The sequence below is a fragment of the Mesoplodon bidens genome, assembly GCF_964165515.1.
Source record: "Mesoplodon bidens genome assembly, chromosome: 5".
Lineage (NCBI taxonomy): Eukaryota > Metazoa > Chordata > Mammalia > Artiodactyla > Ziphiidae > Mesoplodon > Mesoplodon bidens.
The window spans coordinates 73,019,918-73,041,071 of NC_138161.1; the positions used below are offsets into that span (position 1 = coordinate 73,019,918).

Consider the following 21,154-nt stretch of genomic DNA (forward strand, 5'->3'; position numbering starts at 1 on the left):
CAAGATGGTAAGGTATATTTTTAAGATTAGAAGACAGATTTTTGAGATTTTTCCCCTTTTCTCAAAAGTTTTTGAGCAAAGGGCAAAGTCAGGCTGTTGACTGTTATTAGCTGGGATAAGAGAAAAATTTCTTTGGAGATTTGAAAGAAGGGGATATCTTAGATGAAACAAAGAGAAAGAACGATCTAGAAAATATAGTTAGGTCAAGACCTAGTTTATATACCTCCCAGATTGCTTCTGCCCTCCCCCTCCCTCGGCCCCGGCCGCACACACACCCAGGAGTTGGACATTTGTCCACTGGAGAGCCTCGGCAGCCGCCATCACTGGGTCTCCCACGCTATGGGGGGTGGGCAGGCTTTGACAAGGCCTCCATCATCATTCTCACTGCTGTAGTTTCTCAATGACTCTGGTGCCCACGTCCAACCCAGCTGAACTCATGGGAGCTCTGGCCCCTTCCACTACTTCAGCACAGATACAACTCACTGCTGACCCCGTATCTGGTTTTCCAAAGGGCTGGATAGCACGATGCAGTAGGGTGGGAGAGTAAGTCTCCATGGGGTGAACTCTGACCAGCGAGAGGCAGTAGATAGGAAGGAACCGGCAGATAACTGGCCTTTATTCCCCCTGATAGGCTGGTCTGTGCAGTGGTTCTGAGGCTTCCCTGGGTGATGTTCTGCAGGACCAATGTACCAGTGATGCTTTCTCAAAAGCTGTAGCTAGCTTGTGATGTACATCTTGTATGTACTTTTCTCTTTCCTGTATCACTTCCCTCCACTCACTCTTGCTTCCCTGGGACTGTACTCCCACTGGAGTATTAGCACATAAACTGTGCTTTAAGCTCTGCTTTCTAGAGAATGCCATTAAGACAGGAATATAAAGAGATTCTTGTCAAGAAAATTTGGAAATGGCCATCTATTTTTTCCTTATATTTCCCACATTCCCAGAGTCAATTCCTGAGGGGGTGTCTACTTCATCTTCATCAGACTGGCCTTTTGCTGAATCTCCTTTTTGACTCATCTTCCATGATGATGCAAAAGATGAGAGGTACTCTCGATTCTTTTGCTACCCAGTCACGGCTCCACACCAGAAAAGGCAACAAGTCCATATCCTGAAAACTGCCTGGGGTCTCCTTTGGGTGGTCAGAATAGGCAGACTCCAAGAAAAATCAGGAGAATAAGCATGAATGAAGATAAGAAAACAGGCTTTGGAGTTTAGTTGTTTAGGGGAATTTGATGCATGTTGAGGCATTAAATTGGAATATGGTTCTGAAATGTTGCTAAACTATTAAAGTTCCTGAACCAAGAAACTCGTGGTACATTGTCCTTCTGTGAACTAAACTACCCCATCACTCCATGTACCTGTGTTAACGAGATCACTTCAAGATAGCCTCTGTAATATGCTGTGAGAGTTACCAAGACATGCTGAACATTTATACACACTTCCCATGCATTCCTCACATGTCCTTATGAAACACAATAAGTAGAAATGCTTCTAATTCTCATTTTGCAGAAGGGGAAGCTGTGACTTAGAGAAGCTGGCCCGAGGTCTCATAGTTATTATGGTGGATCTCGCACATGGGAATCAGATCCAGGCCTGTCTGGTGCTCCTACGCAGAATGACCTTATTTCACCACCTCCAGGGTGTCGAGTGATGCCAGATTGTGTTAGATTGTGTTAGAATGTTAGTGTTAGATTGTGTTACATTGTGCTGTCGGAAGTGACAGCTTAGCAGCGAGTGGCTTCCTTAGGGAGCAGCAGCTTTTGAGATATAAACCCATGATGTCTTAATAAGTTTCATCTATTAATTGTTGAAGCTCATCACTTATAATGTAAGCATCAGAAAACCTAGACAGCAATTGTATCAAGAGAACTGGCAGCTTATTTAACAACCCACAAATGGGTTGGAATCAGACAGACCTAGGTTTCAAAATTTGCTTACTTTGTTGCCTCCCGTATGATCTGGGTCAGGTTACCAATATTCCTTACAGCCCCAGTTTCTCATTTATAAATTGGAATGAAATCAAACCACAGAGGGTTTGGGAGTTTAATGAGATAATGCATTTAAAACACTTTAAAATGCTTGACCCTACACAGATGCACAAAAAAATACTGATTCTTCCCTCATATCTCCATGCAGCTGACCATCCTGCCCCATAAATTGAATCCTAAGTACAATCAGAGAAACACAGATGATTTAACTGCACAAATGAGAAAAGTAAGAAAGGCGAGTGACCTCTCCAAAGTGATGCATATTTTAATAAGAAGCAAAGCTGGATGTTCAAGCTCTGAATCTGGTTTGCTTTGAGACACACCAAGCTACTCTCTGATTTCCTTGATTTGGGGGTTTATCATTTAAGAGGAGCTAGTATTCTCTGCTATGTTTGCACAGGCTTTTGAAGCTTTATCAGCTTTATCAGTCTAGCCTCATTAGTCCTCAGCCCAGGCTTGGCTACAAAGGCCTCATACATTCTTGTTTGCTACAGTAATCACTTCAAGTTTATCTTTATAAGGTACTTTCCTTATTTGTTTGTTTATTTATTTATTCATTCATTCATTCATTCGTACATTCATGACTGCTGTTTTGACTTTCCACATGGTTTTCTTTCACCCACTCTAGGACAGACTAGATGGTTCCGGGATCATATTCTGCCTAATAATTGGAAATGGGTATTTCATGTGAAAAAGGAAAGTCATGTGGAAGGTTTGGCTGAGGTCAGCAGGCACATTCCAAAGTATGGGGGGATTGTAGAGTGAGATTTACAAAGGCAATCATTCCTCACCAATGACAGGACTCTTAACCTTTGGCTCACACACTGGGGCTTATAAAAGGTTTGAGCTTGGAGTTTAGAGGAGCACTTTTGGAGAGGATGGTTGGTGTGCCCTGAGGTCTCTCCCCACAAACACACACACACACAAGGAGAGGAGGTAACGTCCTCTTTAAGTCAAGAGAGAGGAGATTTGAGAGGTAACTTGGAGATGACACAGCCTAGAAATTCTAAAGAATGAGACACAATGGCATGCTGCTCTCTGCAAAAGAGAGACACCCACACCAGGGGGCTGGAACTTCCAGTATTTACTGGGGAAATTGACATGTAATTGTTTCCCATGGAGGTGATATGGCTGCATGTAAGAAAGAGCTGTGTTGGGCTCCTCTGATCTCCCATCCAAGAAGGCCACCTGGAGGGGCAAAGAGCTGGCAGCAGATAAAGCTGGAGGCATCACTAGATGCCCGGAGGCTGAGAAAGGCATAAGGGAACAGCTGGAATTGAGAGATGCTCACCGTCCTCAAGGGAGCTATGGTGGAGAGACAGTGATGCTCTGACAAATGTGCTTTGGTGGGGGTGGAGGGGGTGGGGGGCAGGAGGGGAAGTCTGAAACATTCATAAATGGGCCCAGCTTTAGACATGGGCTACTGAGAAAACGAAGTCCTGAAAAGTGCCATCAAGTAGGAACTTTCCTGAATCTCTTTGGCTCCTCTCCCTTCCCCAGCCCATTCTGGAGAGGCCAGAAACCATGGTCAGTAAGAAGAGGGCAGGGCCTGGGAGAAGGGGGCAGAAGTGGGAGGTGGGGAACAATGGATAAAATGCCAACCGTGTGTAGTTGCTTCTGTCATGGTGAGTGGCTGTGGCAGGGAAAGCACAGTAACCTTCACGGAGCATGAGGTTTGAATAGTTCCACGGGGATGGACATATTCATCACCAAGAAGAGGTTCACTTATTTCCTGAAAGTGACTGAGGGCAAGGGAAGAGCTGACCCCCATGAATAAACTGAATGGGTCAACGGTAGAAAAAAGTGAAGTGACTTTATAATGGCATACCAGGTGTCATGCTTATTCAAAGTAACGTTACATATGCATTTTCTCATTTCATCTTCACAGTGATCTTCTGAACTAGGTGTTCTGTCATTCACATTTTACAGAGGAGAAAAATTTAAACTTAGAAAAGTTAAGTTTAAAAAATTTTTGTCCAAGAAAAAATGGCCATGGAGTGGGGATTTGCAGCCCAGTTAACTGTCCATTTCCAGAGCTGCCTCTTAGCAACCGTGTAGCCTTCCTCTCCCAAGTGGAAATCCAGGGTTAGTTATAATCCACAGGTAGTTATACAGAATTACAGCTAACCCCATCAGAACTTTTATAAAAACAGAAAAAGTTATTTATCCTTGAAGACCTTTCTTTCCATCTATTGGAAAATTGTCAAAATGTGCTAATTTTTAAGAAGAGATTTACCAACTTCTGCAGTGAAGTTTCATAACAAAGCTCTAAACCACTACGGATGTTCCCTCCCTACCTGTGGCAGCACTTGGCAGCCCCGTTGCCAGGCAACCCAAGTCTGTCAAATAGTTCATTTCTTTGGGACACATTCCTCAGTCTCTGAAACCAGCCAGAGTGTAAACAATGGCCTTCTCCTCACACCTTCGGAAACTGAGGCGTTCCCATTCACAGAGGGGGCATGTACTCCCAGGAGAAGGGGAGAGAAAAGGACAGTCTCTCCAATATCCTGTTTCTTAATCCACAAGTCACAAAAACTACTTGACAACTGTGAAAAGTTTGAAATCCAGAGGCACAAAGCTACATTTTCCCACCAGCCCCAGGGAAGGAACAAACACGAAGGACACTTTCAATACTCACTGCTCTCACTCCGAGAGGTACAGATGTTGCGAACGATCCTCTTCTTGATCTTTTTCAGTTCGTCAAAGTTGTGAACTGTCAGTTTTTTATCAGCGGTCCCAGTGATCTGAACAAGCTGCTGGTCATCCACATCCCCGATGCCCACGGAGTAAATGCTGATCCCTTTGTGTCTCAGCTCTTCGGCGGCCTGAGCCACTTCGTCTTGGGACTGGCCATCTGTGAGGACAAGCAGCACCTGCGGGGTACCTGTGTTGATCCGGCTGCCCATGTCTGGCTGGAAGTAGTGCCCTACCTGCCGGAGAGCAGAGCCAATGTACGTGTATCCAAAGATCTGCTGGATGTTTTCAATCTGAAAGGAGATCTCCTTTTTGCCGATGAAAGTTCCCAGTGGAAACTCCGGCTGGTAGGTGTGGCTGAACTGGGCAGCTCCTATACGCACTCTGTTGACACTGACATCGAAGTCTTGAACGACAGATGCCAAGAATTTCTTCATCTTCTTGAAGTCATCTGGATGAATGCTATTCGAACCATCCATGAGGAACACAAGGTCTACTTTTTCAATTTCACAATCTACAAAGTACACAGCAACAAAATCAGATTTTTATTCTTTCTCTAACCCAGCAGAAGTCAAACATTTCCAGCTACAGAGAAATGCTATTTCTGAAGGTGGTTTCTTAGCTTAAGCCACCCTGTGATCCCATTAATTGGAGAGGAAACAAAAACAAACAATTGGTCATAAAGGCAGCATGAGGCATATACAATTCCCACGTCCTTTTAGGCTTCTCTTGGCTTTTCTGTTTGGTCTCACACCGAGATATCAGAGAAATGGGTGTGGTGGCACAGAAATATTGCTCTCACCTGCAATCTAGCTTTAACACTTCCAGCAAGCTCAGTGACAGTAGCAGCATAGCAAGAAAAAACACACCTCCATTTAGGGATGCAAACAAGAGACAGATGGTCTGTATTATTGGCTTGGCTTTGCTGGCCATTTGAGCCAATAAGTGCTTTTCTAGTTTCTTAGGGCAAATTGAGCTTTGGGAATCATGACTTCCAACCTATATCTAGTCAGTTTGTTTCTTAATCAGCCCACTTTCTGGTATATACAGGCAAAAATGTCTACTTGAGAAAAATGTTTTTGAACAACACACTATGGCTTAGAGATGCTTCCCTTGTCTTAACACAGCAAATTAACAACAAGAATGTGAAAGGCCGTTGCCAGTGAATGAGTTATGCTTGGCATGAGCTCATGTGTGTTCCTTAGCCTTCTGGAAAGCATTATCATTTCCTTGAATTCCCCAGAGAGCTCACCATTGAACTAACTTTATTAATTCTCATTTTAATCTCAGAAAATGTTAAAAGTGTCTGAGATTCCTGTAGCTGAGATAAGCAAGGAAGAGATAAAATATAGGGTAAACAGATCCTTCAGGAATTGGTTAGTTAATTAAATTCCTTTGTTTCAGTGCCCAAGATAAAACTTTCAGTATAAAAATTCAATTTCAACTTCTACAGTTCACTTGAAAGGGGCAGATTGATTTTTAGATATTGGCCAACAGAAAATAAGAGATTCATCCCAGTTTTCAGTGAGATCCAGATGGATTTTGTTAGTTTTGTGAAAGAAAAAGACAGTAGCTGCATTCTCAGGAGGCAAGGCATATGAAAAACAGGAAAGTTAAATAAGATTTAAAAGGAGCTGCACCAAGATACTGAAATCCTTGATTAATATTAATTCTTCTAATAAAAAATACTTGGTATTTTTGGTAAAACACATCCTAATAGAAATACTAAGGAATTTTAATAAACCACAATCTCCCTTTGAAACAAAAGTGTAAAGTGGCAGCTGAATGAATGAATGCATACATACATACAGCAACGCAATTTCCAGCTGCCGGAATAGAAACACAGCATCCAGGGCAAAAGAAGTCCTGCTCACAATCTTCTCTGGAAACATCTGAGGCTAAAACCGAGGGCTTAACATTGGGCTCCATATTGCAAATGAATCTGTGCCATAACAGAAACGGGTGAAGGCACAGGGGACTTCCAGAATGTAGGAGAGAGGACTTCAAGCAGTGGTCGCTCGTTCTTAGGAAGAGAAGGATTTGATTTCTTGTGTAAAGAACAGGAAGGAGAACTAGCAGGTCAAAGAGGCATGTAAACACATCTGTGTTCCAATAAATAAAGCCTGTTCGAAATGGCGAATTTTCCATCGTTGGAAGAGTTTAGGCAGAAGTGAGTGGGAGTGTTATGGAAGGCCAAATGAAACATCCTTGAGGTCTTTCCAACCTGAGATTCCACAGTGTGGGAACTTCTGCAGAACCCTCAGTTCCCCTTCTCTTTGGTTTCTCCCTTATTTGGACCTCTGCTGAGAATTAAAAACGTAATGGATGAATCTTACCTACTTTTGAAGAGTTACACACACTGGCGGACACATCTGAAAATATCCCCTTCAGGCCTCCAAAAGTTTCCACAAAGAAGTACTTGTCACTCGATCCTGCCATGGCCAACAGCTCCACGGGGTTGGCACCAGCGATTCCCACGGCCAGGACAAGGATGCCCTTGTCCCGCAAGGCCATGGCTGTGGCATTGAGCTTATCGGCATCATGGGATTCCCCATCAGTGATTACGATGAGGACCTGGGGGACCCCCTTGTGCAGGCGGCTGCCCCGGGCTTCAGTGAACATGTGGTCTGAGAAGCCCAGGGCCTTGGCGGTGTAAGTGTTGCCCCCCATGGGTTGGTCATTTTGGAGCTCCGAGATCACATCCCATTTTGTGTCAAGTTTATCCAGATAAAACAGCACCTCTGGGTCATCCGCGTACTTCAGAGCCCCAAACCGGACATGATTCTTGCTCACATCAGCTTTTTTCACCAAGTCAATCATGAAGTCCTTCATGATATTATACTCATCATGGTCAATGCTGCCAGAGCTGTCAATTACAAACACGACGTCTAAAACTTCAATGCGCTTGCATTCTGAAGGAGGAGGAGAAAGGAAAACTGGATGAGATTAGCTTGCACATCATGCAGGACTCCCCTCCCCTACCTGTTTTTTAAATGCCGGTGTCTCCTCTCCATAGGATCAAGCTGTATATTGGAATGTCCGCCCCCTGGACAACAGACACAACACACATGCATTTGTGCTGCCAGTACATAGTAATGCTCATTTAGGTGGCTTTTAGGACAAGGCAGATGTGACGTGAAGCCTACTGCAGGGGTTGGGAAGGGGGTGGGAAGGTGGGTCACAGGATCATCAGGGACAAACATGTCAAGTGCTTTTGGACCAAAAAAACAAAATTCAAAATTATGAGGAAATTTTCCTGTGTAAGTGGTACCTTCAACACGTGCTTTCATTTACAGTAATTTGTTTATTTTTTTTAAGCCACAAGGATGATGAGATTTTATTCTTAAAATGAACCCTGGGGAAATGACCAGATGAAAATGAATTTGGCAACACTATATTTTTTCATGATTAACTTTTCAAGGTTACATTTTCTCCCTTTTTGACTTTCTTAAGACATTGTCTGTTTTCACGATTGGGCCTCATCATAAAAATAAACCCATTTCATACCTGGCCCAACCAAGTGGTCCTAGCATGACTTCTTGTTCACTTTTTAAATGTAGGGTCAATGCCATGGAAAAGTAAAGCAGGAAAGACCCAAATAGTCCATGTGTGTATCACATTCTAACTCAAAGTACAGAGTTCCAAACTCCAACTCACTCATTCTGGAGAAGTGGAATTTTAAGATGGTGAACGATTTAGTCTCTATGTAGCACCATCCCTCTACAGGCCTTAGGAAAGTGTGTTCCAAATGTTAACTCATCCATTCTGGAGAAATGGAACTGTGAGAAGATTCCCACCACCCCCTCTGAGGCTCACCACATTCCCTTCCTTGACAGCCACTTTATTGCTCCGTGGTAGGGCTGTTGCAAATCCGAAAGCCAATGCACTTCATGCCCCTAACTAGAGGCCATGTGTACAGAGCCATAACCAAATTCTCCAGAAAGTCTGGGTCCACACAAGAAGAAACTATGTCCCTCTGGCCTTCGGCTGCCCAGGGAACCTGCTTGGATTACCCAGGGGGCTGGGGAGTAGACTGCTCAGTGCTGGCACCCTTCAAAAAGGTCAGATTTGTTCTGGGTGGAGCTACCAGGACATGAAATCCAGGTGTATTCCTCTTGCCACAAAACATAGACGGCAGTCACCAAGACTTCTAGTGGGAGTTGACCAGAACTGATATTTGAACAACAGAACAATGTCCCTCTTTTCCTTCAAAATTCCATTAAGATCCATCTCCTTCATAGAGGTTTTTCAGAATGCCTCTGTCATCAAGTCCCATGGGTCTCAATATAAATCAGCCCCTTATTTCTAAGTTTTATCACTTCCCTTACTCTGCAGTCTCCTAGGAACACGTTGGTGACTACCCTATTTATTTCCTTGGAAGCATCCATTGCTCAAGTTCCTATATTATATTCCTCCTTTATAGGATTTAATAAATATCAACATGTTTTTACAAAGATTATCTCATTTTATGTAAGTATTGATTTTTAAAAATTGTAAAATGAACAAACATGTATAGTGGATGTTAGGTCAAAGGGGAGACACCTTGCCCAGGAGGTTATACCCCTCTATCGCCTGTCTCGGTGGACCACATGTAGCCCCCAAACTCAGATTATACAAGGCTGGGCCCCTGCCTTAAGGTGGAACCGACTCTGTGATGTAATTCATGCTCCAGTGCTCCCCATGGGATGAGGCTGAAGCCAGACTCCAGCTAAGACCACCTCCTTGCTTAACTCTTACCCATGCCCTGTCCTGCCCTCCTTACTTCTCTTCTGAAAACACCTCCTCAGTAAATCAAAAAGTCTACAAATAATGAATGCTGGAGAGGTGTAGAGAAAAGGGAACCCTCCTACATTGTTGGTGGCAATGTAAATTGGTGAAGCCACTATGGAGAACAGTATGGAGATTCCTTAAAAAACTAAAAATAGAGCTACTGTATGATGCTGCAATCCCACTCCTGAGCATAAATCCAGAGGTAACCATAATTTGAAAACATACATGCATCCCAATGTTCAGAGCAGCACTGTTTACAATAGCTGAGGCAAGGAACAACCTAAATGTCCATATATATTATGGAATATTACTCAGCCATAAAAATAATGAAATAATACCATTTGCAGCAACATGCATGGGCCTAGAGATGATCATACTAAGTGAAGTAAGCCAGATAGAGAAAGACAAATATAATATGATATCACTTATACTGTGGAATCTAAAAAGAAAAAGATACAAATGAACTTATTTACAAAACAAACTCAGAGACAGAAAACAGACTTATGGTCACTAAAGGGGAGGAGGGGGGAAGGGGTAAATTAGGGGGTTGGGATTAACATATACACACTACTATATATAAAATAGATAACCAACAAGGACCTATGGTATAGAACAGGGAATTATACTCAATATTTTATAATAACTTATATGGGAAAAGAAACTGAAAAAGAACATATATATATATATGTATGTATAACTGAATCACTTTGCTGTACACCTGAAACTAACACGACATTGTAAATCAACTATACTTCAATAAAATTTTTAAAAAATGAAAAGCAATAGATAAATAAATAAATAAATCACTTCCACAAGAACCTCTGACTCAGCTTCTGCTTCTAGGGAACCAGACCTAAAATCCGGTATGATAATATTTTCCTTAAATGGAGGATTCATCACCCTAGTGTTTTGTCTACAAAAGGGAAAGAATCTAGGTGGATCAGAATTGTTCCTTACTGTCTAATTTAACAGTTCTGTTGAGGAAACTTTCATTTCTATAAGCAAGTCAAAAGCCACTAGGATACAATGTTCAAATAGTAGTCTGCTTAGTTCAAGAAGCAATGACTAACATGTATGTGTGGCATTTGGATAATCCCCCTATAGTGAATATGCCCACGCCTACCTTCACGGGGGCTGCATATTCCAAAAACAAGGTCGTCTTCAATGTGCTGCAGAATGTCAAAATTCTCAACATAAAAAACCATCTCTGGCCTCCCACTGATCTCCTCAAGCTGGGTGACATTGGAGCCAAACACCCCCACGGAGTAGATAATTATGCCTTCTTGACGAAGTGCCACTGCTGGGTCCTTGACTACGTCCTGAGCCTCACCGTCCGTGATGAGGATGAGGAACTTCCTGACGTTGGGCCGGGCCCCCTTGGCAGGGCTGAAGTACTGAGACACGAAGGTCAGGGCACTACCGGTCAAGGTATTTTCTCCAATGTGAGCCATTCGGTCTATTGCATCTGAAATTTCCCCCTGGGACATATATCTGTTGAGCTGAAACTCCTCCTTATTGATGTCACTGAATTGGACTACACCGATTTGCACCCTATCTCCCCCAATCTGAGATTTGTTCACCAGGTTTTTCATAAATGTTTTCATTTTGATGAAGTTTTCAAGTCCTATACTGCCAGAACTGTCCACCAGAAATATGATGTCGGCCTTCATCTCTTTGCAGGCTACACAAGAGAAAGAAGATGGGTTATTCAAGTTGGCTTCGTGTAGAAAGATTAAGAGTGAACAGGTAAACCCAAAACACAAATAATTCTATATGTAAGTTAAGCATGTACTTGGTAAGGGCTGTTATCAGGTAAATAATGCATTGAAGGCAATGAGAGGGAGCCTATTCTCTTTGTTATTTAGTAATTTGCTTTAATATGTAACTCAGGGTTTCTCAACCTCAGCACTACTGACATTGTGGGCTGGAAAATTTGTATTGTGGAGGGCAATCCATGTACTGTAGGATACTGTAGGATGTTTAGCAGTATCCCTGCCCTCTACCTGTTAGATGCCAGTAGTGCTGCCCCAAATATGACCACCAAAAATGTCTCTGGACATTGCCAACTATTCCCTAAGGGGGCAAAATCAACCCTGGTTGAAAACTACTGATCTAACTCTAGAAGATTTCATACACGTTTTATCAAAAAGCAATTTAAATAAACCTGTAGTACTACTTAAAATCAGAAATCATTTGATCATATTACACAGGCAGTGTCTAATCATAGATCTATCCTCACAGGGATTTGTGGGGAGAAGCTAATTAATACTTATTAGAAACTAATTAATTAGCACTCCCCTAGTTATCACCACCAAAATTGTCTCTAGACATTACCAACCATCCCCTGAGGGGGAAAAATCACCCCTAGTTGAAAATTACTTATCTAGCTCTAGATTTCATACAAATTTTATTAAAAAGCAACTGAAATAAACCTGAAATATTCTTCTTATGCTTCAGATAATAATAATTAGAGCAACACTATAATGGGCCCTTCATTTTGTCCTGGATAATAAACAGCTCCACGAGTCAATGAATCTCAGCTTGGTCATTTATGCTGTTTCTGCACACCTGCAACATCAAACACTGCAGAAAGCAGATGCAAATTGTTATGTATAGGATGGATAAACAAAAAGGTCCTAATGTACAGCACAAGAAAGTATATTCAATATCCTGTGATAAACTATAATGGAAAAGAATATGAAAAAGAATGTGTATATATGTATAACTGTACAGCAGGAGTTAACACAGCATTGTAAATCAACTATATTTCAATTAAAAAAATTAAAAAAATAAAATACTACAGGAAAGCAATTTGGGAGCTGAAGTCCAAAGGCAAGGAGTCCTACCTTCTTCGGCACAGATTTCTTGAACAACCTGGTTTCTTATGTCTTTCAAGGCATCAAAGTCATGCACATAGTACACCCGCTTCTCCTTGCCTGCGATTTCTCGCAGCTGTGTCTCGTTAGCCTCCTTGACCCCGATGGCATAGACGTGGATGAGCTCCTCTCTCAGTCTGTTTGCGGGCCCCAAGATGCTGTCCTGGGACACGCCGTTGGTCAGGAAAACAAGGTGGCATGGCACTCTGTTTTCCCGCTGCCTCTTTGCTTTCTGCAGCAGCCCCAGGGTGAAGTTCAAGGCTGCGCCTGTGTTTGTGTTCCCGCCCAGCTGCCTGATGTTCTCGATGGCCTTTCGCACATCATGCTTGTTGGTGTATTTATTGATCTCAAATTCCAAGTCCCAGCGGTCAGCATACTGGACAGCCCCAACTCGCACCTTCTGGGGAGCGATGTTGAACATCCCTACAACCTCCGACAGGAAGGTCTTCATTTCCTGGAAGTCCGTGGCCTGGGTGCTCCCAGAGCCATCGATGAGCAGATAGATGTCTGCTTCCTCAGTGTCCACACAACCTAAAATGCAACACGAAAACTGAGTGTGGCACTGGGGCAAGTGGGACAGAGACACAGGGGCAGGTGGGAGGAAGGGCAAACACCAGCCTCATCAGACAGAAAAATGGGAAACAGTTTCTCCGTGTTAAGACCCAAATGAATTGTCTGTGACAGTTTGAGATGATTTGTATCAAGAATCAGAGTCAATCTGGATGTAGTAGAAGATTAGAAAGAAAACATGTAGATGCTTTTTACAAGTCACTTCTCTTAGCAGGGAGTAACTGCTTAGCAAATTGTTAAGTGGTGATTTGCGTGCTAGAGAAGGTAGCATTTAACTGGACATGGTGGACAAAGTGCTGTCTTTCTTGAAATCTTGAACAAAGTATTTACTCTTCATCCACTCCTGGTCAGTTAACACAACCAGGGGTCTTGTCAGTGGCCTTATTTATGTCAGGCAGTGACACTTCTGCAGTCGACATGCTCTAAATATTTGTTGAAGGATGCAGATATATATGCGTATTGCATGCACACACATAATTTATGAAAAATACATATGTATGTATGAAATATATGAAATACATTGCTCTCTGTCTCTCTCTAAACTCACTGATACTAGAATAGTACCTCCCAATAAATTCATTACTCTGTCCTCAATCCAAATCATGATTCCTGTTTATTCTCTAAATTGGAATTTGAGGCTGAGGGAAGAAGAGGAGGGAGAGAAAAGTACTCACACAAAAAAAGAAAGGAAAGAGCAAGGAAACATGAGAGGCAAAGGTGAGAAAGGAAAAAGTGCGGAGGAGGAAATAAAAAAGGAAGATATTCTGGAGTGTTGAGAAGTAACAAAGAATCCAAGTAAAGTGGTGCAAAAGAGCAAATAAAAAAAGAAATCCCTTCTTCCCATTCCAACACCTCAATAGCTTTTATTCTCCCCCAATTTACGTTTCTTATTATCAAGTTAAATTAAAAAGTCAGGAACCCACTCTCCCTCCCTACATCATGCCCGCCAAGCCCTTTTGTAGACAGAGCACCTGCAAGACAAGAAAAAAGCAAAACGATGGGAATAATCCTTCTCTCAGCAAAAGGCTTTACCAGATTTGAGGGTTTCAGTCCTTTCGGAAATGACAGAGACTGTGTGTGTGATCTGGTTCCGCAGTTTCTTTAGAAACGTCTGGTTGTGGGCAGCCACGTCGGAGAAGGTTTTCAGTTTGGAGACGTACTGCTCGGCAGGGTGAGATGCGATCTTCTCCAGCTGGGCGTCGCTGGCCCCCTCTATGCCCATGGTGAAGATGGTCACGCCCTGGCGCCGGAGGTTCACAGCAGCCCTGGTAACGTTGTCCTCAGACAGGCTGTGGGTCACCAGCACAGCTATCTGTGGCACCCCCTGATTCTTCCGACTGCCGTGCTGCACGCTGAAGACCTCCTTCCCGATCTTTCTCAAGGCAGCTCCAGTGTAGGCCTTCCCGGCCTGGGGAGAGAGGCTCTGTATATCCTGGAGAATCTCTGACTTGTTTATGCCACTGCTCAGTGGATTAATCACCTTCGTCTCATTGCTATAGGCCACAAGGCCAACCCTCATGCAGTTTTCCTTGATGTCCAGAGCAGATACACTTTCTTCCAGGAATTCTTTAAGATAGTCAAAGTCCTCCCAGCTGCCGTTGACGGACATATCCAACAGGAACACAACATCTGCCACAGAAGCACCTTGGCAAACTGTGGGCAAGGAATGAACAGGCAGAGTTTCAATTCAGCATCTCTGCTCAGCATTAAAAGACATGGAGAACTCAACCAGAACTTAGTTATGCCCTTAAAGATGGAAGGAGGTGTACAAAATGATTATGAAGCTGAGATCAGAGGGTCCTGGGTTCAAAGGTGGGAGCTTAGCTAGCCTTCCAGCTCCAATTTCCACATCTGTAAAATGTAGGTAACCATAATATTGATCTCATAGAGTTGTTATGGGGATTAACTGAGATCATGTGTTTAGCATGGGGCCTGGCACATAAAAGTCACTCAGTGAACAGAAGCTACTGCTATTGTATTAAAATCACTAATAAAATCAGCATTTATAGTCCACATTCTTAAAGGATGGTAATGGAATAGCAATTGACATTCCAATATTTTATTTGGGAAAGATGCTAGTAATAGGATTCCCATATTTTCATAGATTGCTACAAGAAAAGCAGCGTTCTCCAGTATCAATAGACAGTTATATATGTCATCTCACTCAAACTGACTTAACCAGACATAATGTGAGTTTCTTACATCACTTGTCTGGACTTGTACACTTTGAGCAAATTATTTTTTACTGGCTCTCTCCTGCCCCTCTCTTGAATGATGTTCATAAACTCTTGGCCATTCTTGCTAATAGGAGAGTACAAGGGGACAGACCAGGACAGCAGGTTGGAGTTGGAGCAGAACATGGGGAAGCTAATTTAGAACAGAGCCTCAGGAAGGGGCAGCGTGGGACTGAAACCACACAGGCGTGGCTCTGACTCCAGACTGCAGCCTCATACAGGACCAGATCACATCATCTCTAAGAGGGCCCGCAAGTTCCTCTCTGTGGAACAGAGGTTTTGGACTTCCTGAAGTTGTTTCAAGCTCTAACATCCTGTGACATTATATGGCTTCTGGAGTCAAGGATTTCTTTAGGAGCAAATTGACCTTTTAAATGAACCAGGAATAAAACTACATAGCAACTGAAGCCCAGGAAGAAAGCTCAAGCAGCTGGGTAGCAGAGTGGAGGCAGCCTGTGAATGACGAGCAATAAGTGAAACATGGAAAACCAAGGCTCACCGAGTTCACTGGATTTAAAAAGGCCACAATCATTCCAGAATGATTTATGCAGAATTTAACATCTGAAAATGCAGCCCAGCTTTTGGGGAAGGGGGTGTTCATAGAGTCTCCATCCTCTCCTCTTGTTGATCTTTCAAAAACATTTTATCATCATCGCTACACACACGCCCTGAACCCACCTTCCACAAGAATGTCATTGACTGCTCCTTCCTTGTACTGAGCCGCATCCTTGAGAATCTGCGTCATGTTTTGGGAGAACGTGCTGAGGTCTCGGACCGTCCGGAGGCTGTAGTGGAACGGGCCTGTGGCCATGGCCTTCAGGGTCTCCTCGGACGCCCCCTGCATCCCCACGGAGATGATCCTCACCCCGTCGTTGCGCAGCACCTTGGAGGCCTCTTCCACGGCATCCTCAGACTCGGCCGAAGCCAGGACCACCAGGATTGGGGGAAACTGTCTCCTGTCCCTCCTGTTTGAGAAGTAGGTTGTGTGCACCTCCTGGAGAGTGTTCCCAATCCGCAGGGAGCCACCCAGGAACCTGACGTTCTTCTTGAGGTGGTTCAACATGGGGCCTCTGCTCTTGAAGGTGCTGAGCTGGAATTCCCTGTGGAGCCCATCGCTGTACTGGGCCAGGCCCACACGGTACTTGTGTGCCTCTATGGGGAGGCTGGTGATCATTTTGTTGATGAATGTCTTTACAAATGGGAATGATTTAATTCCCAGGTGGTCAGAGCTGTCCACCAGAAACACCACATCGGCATACTCAGGGCCTACAAACCCACAGACAAACACAAACAAAGCAAACTTCAAAAATTTACTACCAAGTTTAATGCCAACCATATGGGAAAAACATTACTTCCCCCTTTTGCTTGTATTTGTAGTATCTTTCCAATGCGCTGAAAATAATACACATTCTCTCAAGAAAAATATTGTTTCTTGGGCTGATTCTTTATACACTCTCTTGTTTGAACTGATCATGAAATTAAGCATCACTTTTGCAAGGAATTAAGTAGAAATAGGTAAATATAAAGAAGTAAAAAATCATGGGTTTTTATGTGTTTAGTGGATAATTTCCCCGTGTCTTTTTTTTCTTTCAGAATTTGACCTCAATTTATATCAACACGATAAACATTTTCGTTGAGAAGCTAATCAAATTTGTTTGAATGGAGAAATCTAAAAAATAGCCTTTCATTGTGATTTCCACTTAAGCAATGCAACAAGTGATCTGATTAACTTATAAATATATTAGTTTTGTATTCAAAGTGTCAAATTGGTGAAGTTTAAAAAGAATCCTAAAAATCATAAATATGAGATTGCATTAATCTATCTTAAAGTTATTTACAATATTTTTTGATGAGTGTGCATTATAATTGGTAAATTTATTCTCACAAATGTAAAATGTGATAGAAACATTAACATTAGCATTCCTACCTTAAGCTAGGAATAGGATTATACTTTTAATTTCTATTAAGAATATAATTTTTATAGAGGAATACAATACTTTGCTGAGGTTTTAAGGCTTCATTCGATGCCAGATTCAATGCTAGGTATGTAAAATTATATTTTTATGTGATAGAGAGTTATTTGGTTCAAGCACAAAATATCATTCGCTCATGGTCTGTCTGCTGGTTTGAATTCAGAGCTCTTACCACTGTTCTGTAAGCTCTATTTCTGGTCCAGGGAAGGGAGGGAAATATTTGTGTGTGTCTGGATGGTGTATGTTTAAGAAAATACAGTGTAATTGAACAAGCAATGTGAGTCCTGACTTTGTTATCAGCTAATTCTTCCAGCTCTGTCAAGCCATTCAGTATACTTGGGCCTCAGTTTCCTCATATTTAAAATGAGTAGATTCAACTAGAAAATATCTAAGGTCTCTCCTCACTCTGAGTTTCTGATTATCTGAAATAGTCACAAGATAAATTCTAATCAAATTAAAAGAACTTTAATCTTTTCCTGTCTACAACTGCGAGGAAATCACCTTTGGCACCCCAGCATGTTACTTCATTCTCTTTAGAGCAGTCTGATCAAGGCATAGTGGATAAAATCATTCTTTCTTTTCTTCTAAACAACCTGATTTCAACCAGTTTGAGATTGCTTTGATGATCATATAGCCAGCAGAATCTCAGGGGAAAAACTAATTGAGGGGGATCAACATCTTCCTCCAAGAGAAGGCTGGAACCCCTCTGAGGACTGTCAGGTGAGTACTGCCTAGGATGGCTTGACTTGTGACCAAAAGTGACCTTTCTATTCATGGACAAATCCCCACATTTTGTATGGAGAAAAGAAATGTAGCCACTGGCACAGGAGGCATATTTAGGTTCTAACCAGGCCCATCACTATATCGGAACCACAGAACAACCGGGGAAAAAGCACTGCCTTTCTTTAAAAAGCTTAATAATAGGCCTAGTGAGACATCAAAGGAAGATGTTTGCAGGGCAAAGTCTAATCTGTCTCTCCAGAAAACTTGCTTCCAAGGTCAGAGTCCTTGAGAAAACTGTAAAAGCCAATCTAGGTGGCCCTGCACATGAAGTGACCAGTATAAGAACTGATTATTTAGGAGGTGGTAGAGGCTGTGAAGGCTTGGCCAGTATTTTGACTTCAAGTCCACTGGACATAGATTGCTGAGAGTGGATGGCTCTGGAGCTCTCTCTTCAGGGTAAAAGCACTTTCTTTACAATAATCAGACACTCAGTTTAAATTGGAGCAAAATCTGGATGCTTAACCAAGACAAATGTTTCAGCACAAACAAATTAGGAAGAGACATTTCAAATTTTCCAAGCCTGAACCTAATGTTAAAAGAGAATTTTCATGCAACCTCCCAGACCTAGAAGGAGTTGAAACTGAGGACAAGAAAATAGCTCTTATATCCTCCTATTGTGAACAAGGAATAAGATCCAAAAATAAATGATCTTCAAAGGAACACAGGGCGGCATCAAAAGAAACTGAGCTGCCACTCCCACCCTTACCATCATCAAAATCAAAACAAAGCAAAACAAAACTCTTAACTTTTAAGCAAGTCAGACTCATATATTATTTTCCATAATGAAAATTAAGAAAATAATTCTTTTTATTTTTTTCCTTACCAGAATGTTGGTTGACAGAAACATGGGAACAAATTATCATAAGGAGCAAAGTGAGCAGCATTTTCATATTATAACCTGAAAAATCACCAACTTGAAATCTGAAAAGGCAAAAATATAAACATCTAAAATTGTTGTGTATATTACTTGGAAATCAAGACTCAAACACATATGAGCACACAAAATTATATAATAAATTGGGTGAAGACAAGGAATTTCTGAGGTTCCCTGACCTTCAGCTCTGTGAAGTGCCTTGGAGGAAAATGAACCGTCAACACTTACAGTATCACAAAAGCTCCTCCTGGTCCCCAGACCCTGTAGAAACATGAGATTTTAGATTGTCAATGGAAGCAGCCAGATGCATTCTAGTTCCACCAATATTATGTGTTCCTACTAATCAATTTTCCTATAGCCTCATGTCACCCTCATTGGCAAGACAATTCAGAGTTCACAGTTGGGACACAGTCTAAGAGCTGATTTGCAAATTTTCCTTCATGAACATGTAGGTGTGTTTCATACTTGAGAAGTATTTCTAGATGTGGTCAAAATTCTCTTTTCTCCTTTTCCTACATGATTAGAAAGGTAACTATTTCCCTTTATTCTTAAATTTGAGAGAAGACATAAAGAAATAAGTAGTGATCCTCCATATTGCATACAATGTCTTGGTCCTCCTAGTGATGCAATTGGTACCATTTTTCTTCCAACAACCTAGAACCGCATGAAGCAAATTTTCCAATTCTAGTTTGGCCTAAAGCATTTTCAGCCACATTGAATTATTCGTTTCATGGGATAAAATAGGATATTGAAGATATTGACAATAAATATTTCAATTAAAAAGGTTGGGCTCATTCATTCACTCATTCATCCACTGAATAAAAAATGAATTGATCTGTGTTAATAAACTAGTATTTGTGTTTCTTGCTTAATTCGTACCCAAACGTGTATTTGATACAAATGGTTGTCTCATTCCTTGTCAGGCAGGCTCCTATTGTGTAATATTTCACCCTTTCAGAAAAGGGACCTTTGCCATGAAAAATTCCATCCCCATTTCCTCATCTACTCCATCGTCTCTCTGACATTCTGGGATTTGGGACTCTGTTCTGTTCCTTCGTAGGAAGCCTAGACGATTTAAACTTTTCAGGCTGTGAGTCAATTTATCCATCCTATTTCAGAGGAAATCAGTAAGCTGGAAGGGGCCTTTAAGAGGTTATTTTTAGTCCAACCTTTCATTTTAGAGGAACTTTGGTCCCAAAGTGGATTGTCCAAAGTGAAAACCAAGTCATACTATGTGTACAAATTTTCTACTAATGTGTATAACAATAATAACAAAGTCTACCATTTGGTCAGTCTTGACCATGTTCCATGCCAGAGGCTAGCAGCTTTATACTTGTTCTCCTGTTTCATATCGATAGGAAATCTAGAAGCAGGTCATATTATTGTTCCTATTTTGCAGATAAGGAAACAGATTCATAAAGGGGAATATGATTCAAGGTCACACAGATAAAATGGGCCACAGTTCAGACTACAGCCCACATCTATCCAATTCTAAAATCTGGACTCTCAAAATTAGTTCCTGTGCATCCCAAACTCAGTATTATTTTTAAAATTTATTTTATTGAAGTATAGCTGATTTACAATGTTGTGTTAATTTCTGCTGTATAGCAAAGTGATTCAGTTATAAATATATATTCTTTTTCATATTCTTTTCCATTATGGTTTATTACAGGATATTGTATATATTTCCCTGTGCTATACAGTAGGACCTTGTTGTTTATCCATCCTATACATAATACCAAACTCAACATTATGAACACAAAAAGTGTCTCCAAGTTTTTTGGTTCTGTGTCTCTTTTTCTAAGTATTAGGGGTTACTGGTACTTGTTTTCATGCCTTTTTATTTTTGCTTTTCAAACCAGGGCTTTACGCTCTTCACTTCTTTTCTGTTTATATTATGAACTTTATAAATGAGTGCTATCTTTAAGAGTTATGAGAGATAAGAGACTTTAGGTTACTCCATAGGATAAATGCCAAAGACTGGAAGAAAATAGTACTGAATGGAAGTTAAAACCTGGAGAGAAAAGTGAGGGTTACGTAAGGCCACAATAGTCTCAAACAGTATGCAGCATCTGGAAATTTCCCCATGCAGGTGGTCAATACTACTGGTACATTAAGAGTTGAGTTCTTTGGGATAGCATTTTGTAAAACAATTTTCTTTTTTTAACACCTTTACTGGAGTATAATTGCTATACAATGGTGTGTTAGTTTCTGCTGTATAACAAAGTGAGTCAACTATACATATACATACATCACCATATCCCCTCCCTCTTGCGTCTCCCTCCCACCCGCCCTATCCCACTCCTCTAGGTGGTCAAAACGCACCAAGCTGATCTCCCTGTGCTATGCGGCTGCTTCCCACTAGCTATCTATTTTATATATGGTAGTGTAT

The 21,154-nt window shown here is 41.7% G+C and overlaps 1 protein-coding gene across 2 annotated transcripts in view; it reads right to left on the reverse strand.

Moving 5' to 3' along the window:
- COL6A6 (collagen type VI alpha 6 chain) overlaps positions 1–18,778 on the reverse strand; it is a gene marked incomplete at its 5' end in the record, with an annotated part of 107,210 nt that extends 88,432 nt beyond the window's left edge. The window contains 7 exons of one of the 2 annotated variants that reach the window (XM_081236040.1): positions 4,627–5,196; positions 7,019–7,594; positions 10,576–11,133; positions 12,299–12,859; positions 13,931–14,551; positions 15,811–16,398; positions 18,712–18,778. In XM_081236040.1, the coding sequence (XP_081092166.1) occupies positions 4,627–5,196; positions 7,019–7,594; positions 10,576–11,133; positions 12,299–12,859; positions 13,931–14,551; positions 15,811–16,398; positions 18,712–18,778 (3,541 nt within the window). The remainder of the gene's footprint in view (positions 1–4,626; positions 5,197–7,018; positions 7,595–10,575; positions 11,134–12,298; positions 12,860–13,930; positions 14,552–15,810; positions 16,399–18,711) is intronic. The other variant, XM_081236041.1, reaches the window with a different exon arrangement.
- Positions 18,779–21,154: the final 2,376 nt, after the last annotated feature.